Source organism: Silurus meridionalis, chromosome 11 (genome assembly GCF_014805685.1).
Source record: "Silurus meridionalis isolate SWU-2019-XX chromosome 11, ASM1480568v1, whole genome shotgun sequence".
Taxonomy (NCBI): domain Eukaryota; kingdom Metazoa; phylum Chordata; class Actinopteri; order Siluriformes; family Siluridae; genus Silurus; species Silurus meridionalis.
Window position 1 is genome coordinate 22085390 of NC_060894.1, and position 8169 is coordinate 22093558.

General features: G+C 37.3%; 1 protein-coding gene across 1 annotated transcript; it reads left to right on the top strand.

The window, feature by feature from the left end:
* The first annotated feature begins 242 nt into the window (after window positions 1-242).
* On the top strand, window positions 243-6981 carry parm1 (prostate androgen-regulated mucin-like protein 1). The gene is made up of 5 exons (XM_046861182.1): window positions 243-374; window positions 2236-2876; window positions 2965-3043; window positions 6134-6212; window positions 6478-6981. The coding sequence occupies exons 1-5, from the start codon at window positions 347-349 to the stop codon at window positions 6548-6550; spliced, it is 900 nt and encodes a 299-aa protein (XP_046717138.1). The 5' UTR covers window positions 243-346; the 3' UTR covers window positions 6551-6981.
* The last annotated feature ends 1188 nt before the right edge of the window (window positions 6982-8169 follow it).

The window sequence follows — 8169 nt, forward strand, 5'->3', positions numbered from 1 at the left end:
CCAATCCTTAAGTATGGAGAAGTACTACAGAGCAATTCAGTACCAGGATCCTGCCTGTAATAAAATAATGAAAAAGTAAATCTGTTAGTGTTAATGAGGCTGCCAGTGAGCAGATACTCTTGTGTTGTGTAGTGAATAAGGCGGTGCTGTGAGATAAATGAGTTGAAGGTTGACCCGATCAGAGGCGTGTCAGAACGAGAGAAATCCGCCCATTAACACGCGATAACAGGAACCAGGGCTTCACTGCGTCAGTAACGGTTTCCTCCGTCAGGAGCGCGCGCGGGTTTCAGTACACCGCTGAAGCTCGACACCTTCACAAGCTCTAGAAAACGAAACCAAAAATAAGATGAACGTCTCGTTTGTCCTCTTAACAGGTAAGCCAGCTTTTTTCTTTATTTTTTACATTTTATTTACCAAAACACTGCCTATAAGCGTGTCTCCAAAGACCTGAGACCAAATACCCAAAGTCTGAGATGAAATCATGAGAAATATCAAACAGCATGAACTATTTCAATTGAGTTTATCATTGTGCTAATTCAGCCATGCTGACGTGGGTCACTTAAAAGATGTCATTGTTTATCATCAGCTCAATGTCTTATAAGCTATTAATAAGCACTTATATAAAATAAAAAAAAGCATCAAATCTGCCTTATTTTACTCAGAAGCAAAAATCTCTATGAAAAGTGTGCTTTTTCAACCACAAGTCAATTTTCATGTCAACTCGAACATCTTTATTTCATTCTATACATTAAAAATCATCAAATCATCAAATCAATCCAAGTAAATTCACAATTAATTATGATTTACTTGACATGTGATTTGAATATTAAAGCATTTAACATTATGCTGGAGTAAATACAGTGCAGGATCAAGCTTCCACTTTACCAATATGCCCTCTAAACTAATAAACATAGTCCAGCTATGTCCAATATCTGGCGCGTTTGGCAAATAGAGCAATATTGAAGTTACTCCTGAAATCAAAACCCACAAACACAGAACACAATATCAGAATGCAGATATAAACCTTTCTACATATCAGTACTTCCGTTCATCTTTCTAATAAGTTCTTAATAATTTTAGGATTCAGCCTATTTAATTACCCTTACAACTATAACCTGATTCTAGACAGGATCACAAATCTTTTAATGAATCTGATCAGTCAATCAATGAATCAATCAATTACACACCAGGGGGTTTTACAGACTGTAAAAATTATAGATATAAAAAGTCGAAGTGGTATTATTATTTTTGTGCTGTTAATCCTGGATAGTTTATACTCTACAATTCTGGCACACTTTTGCTTTTCTAGATATATTCTAGATTAGTTTGTGGACACCTGACCATATTATTCATATGTGGTTTTTGGACATCCCATTTCTGATTTAGTCACTCTTCACTCTTATAATAACCTCCACTGTTCTAGAAAATATTCCCTCGAGATTTTGTAGTGTGACTGTTCAGGGCCCTTGAGCAAGGCCCTTAATCCTTAATAGCTTAGTTGTATAAATAATATAATTTAATATAAGTTGCTCTGGATAAGGGCGTCTTTTTTTTTATTGCCATAGATGTAAAATGTAAATATAAATGTTGGGAGAAGAGTCCTGGTCTACATACTACAGCATTCTCGATCATTCTGTAGGTGTTAACTGGGTCAAGTGTCTGTGCAGGACACTTGAGTTCTTCTTCTCCAGCCATGAAAAACCATACTGAAACAAGTCTGGGCCCCTTAGTTTTCAGAGAAGGGAAATTGTAATAATACAGCATACAAAGGCATTGAACACAATTTAGTTTCTGCCAGCAGTTTGGAGAAGTGTCTGACTTTCGATTTATAAAGTAAATCACACATCTTTGAAAAAATTGAAAGCGTTATAAGAGATTAGCTATCTCAGAACAAATCATCTACCGCATTCACTGGCAACTGATTCATTGGCACTGCGACCACAAACAGCTCTGGCAGGGACAGAAAGTTTTGATTAAATGAATTTTTTAATTAATTTGATCAATAAAACACATGGATAAAAAAGACTCATTTTTACCTTTGGATCATTTTTAACTTGTATTTAAATTTCTAGTGAACGCCTACCGGTACGACTGGCACAGTCTGTTTTGGACAAATTTGGCCAAAATCTTAATGGGATCTCATACAGGGTGTCATGTCCCCATGTTCCGAAAGATTGCTGTAATTACCCAGTCAAAAGTCTTTAACCATAACTCTAACCATCTTTATCTTCTAAGGTGTGATGCTATGTGTAGGATGGGCCGAAAACATCACAGAAGTAGTCATAGAAAGAACTTCATCACTTTCCAGTACCATATCATTTATACCATCTACCATCAAAGAAGTGTCCACTACAACCCCCAATGCAATTACAACTTCAAATCCTCTCACCACTCAAACCAGAAATAATACAGCTATCATCAGCGCCAACACCACAACAGCCACCATTACCAACGCTACTACCATCAGCAACACCACGGCCACTACTGCCAACAACACCACCAACCCCACGGCCACTACTACCAATAACACCACCAGCACCACGGCCACTACTGCCAACAACACCACCAACCCCACGGCCACTACTGCCAACAACACCACCAACCCCACGGCCACTACTGCCAACAACACCACCAACCCCACGGCCACTACTGCCAACAACACCACCAACCCCACGGCCACTACTGCCAACAACAACACAGCCACCACTACCAACTCCACAGCCATCATCACCACCACAGCCAACAACATCACAGCCAACACCACCACCAACACAACAACCACCACTGTCACAAACAACCCCACCACAACCACCACCTTCGTCACCACTTCCACCACCACCACCATTCCCCATACATCCATCCATTCAACTACAAATGTGAGTTCTATTTCAACATTCATTACTTTTTCAGTGAAACCATATTCCACTCCAATCATCCTGACTACAATGTTCTTATGTTAAACAGGATAAAACAATATCCACATTGCAGTCCAGTACACCAAAGGTCCCAAGCGGTACCAATCCCGTTAGAGCACTGAGTTCCGGTAAGATATTTTAGATTGCTTAGTTTCATACCTGGTGCGTGTCGTTTTACCACATACCAGGAAGCTTCATCGTCAGTTATTCCAATCTTGGGATCTCAAAGGTCAACTGAGATTCATTTATAACTTAATTGTTTATATATTATTGCATTTCTTGTATGTGTGTGATTTATATACTGCCCATGAAAAGTAAACACAGAGTCTTTTATGGTTTTTTGAAACACACGTGATTTTTGTTTTTTTAGGCCACAAACTCGGTATTAAAATGACATGAAGATTTATTTGACTAAACAAATCTGAATCTATAAATGTCCAGATGTTCCACTTTATTTTCATTGAAAAAAATTCTCCCTTAGCATGTACAACAGTTTTACACATTTTCAGCATCTGAACAGTTCCATCTGATGCCATCTGACTTTTCCAGACAATTAGCAGAAATACTTTGCTGTGTCTCTTGTAAAACTCCTCAAAAATGTTCTTCACAAGATGGAGATGTTCTTTTTCATCCCAGAGCAGTTCAGTAGGATTTAGGTGCGGTGACAGGGCAGGTCGTGATAGGTCCATGATAAATATCACTCCTGACGTCTGTTTGCCCTCTGAACAACACCTACAGAACTCGGACGTGCGCTTCGGCTCATTGTCTTGTTGTATGGTGAAGTCAATTCCAATGAGCCGCAGTCCAGATGGAACTGCATAGTGATTTGGAATGGGAGCCATGTTGGTTCAGTATTCCTTTCACTTTCCAGAATAAGTCTTCAACCTTCTCTGCTCCAAAACAACCTCAAACCATTAAACGTCCACCTCCATGTGTGAGTGTGGGGGTGAGGGAGTCTGATCACATCTTCTCTCCTGTAGTTCATCTTACACAAGTTCTTCTAGTAGAGACAAAAATGTCCCATTTGGACTCCACAGAACTTTCTTCTGCTTAATCTCTGTATAATTATTGTGTGTTTTTGCCCTTTACTTTGTTGGCTGCAGAGAAACAAAAGGGATGTGATCGTCTCTCAAAATACCATAAAAGACTTGGTGTAACCAAACTTTTAATGGGAACTTTACATCAGCCGTTTACAAATTAAACGTTTGTTTAGGTGAAAAAACAACAACAGACCATTTGAAGTAAATAGGAGACCATCCATTTCCATCAAAAGTGCAAAGTTCAGTTCTACAGTGTGTAAAAACAGTTTATGACTCTTTAAAACTTCCAAATATAATAGATCACAGTCATTACCATAAACTCAATATACACCTGCGGTAATCTGCATTAATTTTGTGCCAACACTCTTGTGTACTGCTACAGAAATAATGGGGTGAGGAATCCTGTTGCAGGGAATTATTCAGACCTAATGTGATTCAACAGTTGATTATATTTTCAATAACAGTTGACACATGCTGTTTTAATTCCATAAGTGTTTTATTTATTTTATAACCCAGCAACATGTGAGTGACTATAACTTTCAGTAAGATCACATTGCATGTTGTATGTTTAATATAATACAGTTCCTGTTATCACTTATTTTACAGCAGCTATAAACCGCCATTGTATCTCCTCTTTTTCTTTTCCTCTTAAAGTTCATGAGTAAAAAAAATGCAAAATATGTCCTGATGGAATTCCCATGGAAGAAAACATGTGCTGTACACTTGGCTGTGGCAAAGCTCTGACACTGAGACTTCAATAAATGTTAAATAAACGTTGTTTTATTGCATTTTAATAAGGTTTTTTAAAATTAAAATAATAAATAATTATAATAAAATAATTATAAAAGAATTATAAAATTAATTATTTTAATAATTATTTGTAGTTATTAAAAAATATGTATTTTAATATAAAATGATAAAAAAATATTTTTGTATCATTTATTAATATAACAATGATTAATTATTACTAGTAGTAGTAACAACAATAATTTAAAACCTTACAAGCTAACTTTAATGTCAGAACTGCTTTAACAGAAAATAAATAAACACCATCAAGTCAGGTTTATTTGTATAGCACTTTTCACAACAGACATTGTCTCAAAGCTGCTTTACAGAAATCAACAGTTAAGGTGAATGGTGTGAATTTGTCCCTGATGAGCAGCCATGACGACTGTGGCAAGAAAAAACTCCCTTAGATGTTATGAGGAAGAAACCTTGAGAGGAACCAGACTCAAAAGGGGAACCCATTCATATTTGGGTGACATCAAGAGTTTGATCATAAATCTTTCAACACTACAGAACACTGGAGAGTGAGAACTAACATGATTACTGGAGTATAAGATTATAAGTGATGTTCTTTCTGCAGTCTTATACAGTCTATATGGTTAGTAGCTCCTAGTTTTATAAGCTCAGCATTTGTGATCATCACAGATCCAGCATCAGCTTCTCCATGCCAGAGCCTTTAAACACTCCAGGAGGTCCAATGTCAAAACTCCACACATGTAGCAGAATCCAAATGGCACTGGTGCGTCTCTAGATGGTTCAGGATGTTTGCGAGTTCGGCATCTACTTCTTCAAAGGTCCGTAATCATCACGAGGTGGGAGGTGACTGGAGCTGGCCAAACCTCAGGGTGTCTCGTGATGGAGAGAGAAAGAGAATCAGTGGAGAGGAATTAGCGTAGCTGCTGTTCATGATATTAACAGCACAAGTTGATAATGTGCATGTGATCAGATGTTCTGGAGCACAAGGTTATGATATGTGATGTGTGTTATGTGTAGGCTTTGCTAAAAAGATATGTTTTTAATCTACACTTAAACTGGGTGAGTGTGTCTGAGCCCCGAACACTGTCAGGAAGACTATTCCAGAGTTTAGGAGCTAAATGTGAAAACATCTGACCAATCAGAATTTAGTAGTATAAAATTATTTACACACTTGTTAAGTACAATAAATATAATCCTCCAGGTAGCTGTTTGTGCTCAAATGAATGTAATGGATATAATGATTACTATGTGGGGGAGGTGGTATCTCAAGGTCTCAAGTTCAAATCCCAGCACCACCAAGCTGGACCCTTGAGCAAGGCCCTTATCCTCACCTGCTCAGGTGTAAGTTGCTCTGGATAAGAGCTTCTTCCTAATGCCATAAATGTAAATGTTAATTGTGCTGTACTTCCTTTACAGTAAGCATCGCCGCCATCATCATTGGGTTCATCGTCTTTGTGATATTTGTGCTGGGTGGAGCGTATTACTACAAAATAAAGTAAGTAAATAAAGTGATTTCATCCTGAATGGTCAGATCATTTAAGGTATAAAAGGTGTGATTGAATGAACATGTCGTTACTGAAGTGTGTTGATTACATTTTACTTCATTCACTTGCAAGTCATCAAATCAAGACTATATATATTAATACTATATATATAACTAGACAACATGGAACTGGTTTATCAGGTCAGTAATTAATGTGTGTGTGTGTGTGTGTGTGTGTGTGTGTGTGTGTGTGTGTGTGTGTGTGTGTGTGTGACAGGCGTCCTTCCTATGGGCGTCTTTTGGATGACAATGAACACGGCAATTTCTTCAATCCAATGTTTGATGGCTAAGTTCCCTTTAAGAAGATGTTCCAGTATTGATCCTTTTCAGAGGGCACAATTTGGTTGATTGGAGGCCTGCTGAAATAAGAACACATTGTCTAATCTGACAATCAGAAGCTCTTTCAATGAACTCCTGAACTGTTACATAAACCTACAACAACCTGGTAATGTGTTGTTCTTGTAAATGAGTCATTTCATGTGACTAATGTTTAAGAATGTACACTTAGTTAGGCGCTAGATATTAAATGGTAGACAGGTCCAGGCATGTGAGAGCGCAATGAAATAAAGTATATTGTGCCTGTTAAAATTTGAATATTAATTTATAGATCATTTGGTTAATTTATGGACATTGGTTGAAGTTTTCTATGAGGAAATTTTTTCTCTGTTTACTAATGATTTATATAAATGTGTTGATAAATAAAGACTATACAAGTTCTGTTCCTAATAGTCTCATAATGCATATCAAGATTGTACAGATATCTATGGTATGATATGGATATTCCATTAAATTGCTAAAACCACAATTCCAAAAACGTTCTGTGTAAAATGTAAATGAAAACAAAATGCAATGATTTACAAATCACATAAACCTGCTGCAGGAACATTAAACCAATTAGGTTATTTCATAACAGGTCAGAAGATTAGGTATAAAAACAGAGTCTCTTAGAAGTAAAGATGGGTGAAAACCTGCATCGACAAATAGTGGAAGAATTACAGAATAATGCTCCTCAACATCAAATTGCGCAGACTTTGAATATCTCATCATTTACAGTACACAATGTTATCAGATTTCAATGAAATCTCTAAACACAAGAGACAAGGGAGAAAATCTATATTTGATGCCCATGATCTTCGGGCCCTCAGGCAGGACCACGTTTAAAACAATCCCAGTTCGCTGTGACATCCACAAATGTAGGTCAAATCTCTATAAGGTAAAGTAGAAGAACATGATGTGAACATGATCCAGTAAGGGCGCCATCCTCTCTGGACCAAAGCTGGAAAACTGTTCTGTGTTCAGACAAATAAAATGTTTAAATCCGTGGGAAACCAGGGGCCATCCGGCATGTTATCAGCACTCAGTTCAAAAGTCTCTGATGGTATGGGAGTGGATTTGTGCCTATGGAATGGGCAGCTTGCAAATTTGAAAAAGCTCCATGAAATGTTTCCATCCAGACGATGACTTTTTAAAGGAAGGCCTTGTATATTTCAGTAAGACAATGCTAACTGCATACTGCATCAATTACAGTAGCATGACTTTATAGTAAAAGAGTCCAAAAGCTGAACTAGCCTGCCTGCAGTCTAGACATTTAAACTAGAATAAAAACATTTGGCACATTATAAAATGAAAAATACAACAAAGAAGACCCAGGACTGTTGAGCAGCTAGAATCCTGTATTTGACACAAGTGGGAAACATTCCTCTCCCAAACTCCAGAAACTGTTCTTCTTAGTTTCCGGATGCATACAGTTGTTAAAAGAAGATGTGATGCTACAGAGTAAACATTGCTCTCTTCCCATTTTTTTGAGATGTGATGCAGCCAAAGAATTAAAAAATTACCTTTTTTCCAGTTTACCTTAGCATGTTTTACTCAGTTTTAACATGTAATACCTTGTCTGTTCTGTTGTGAA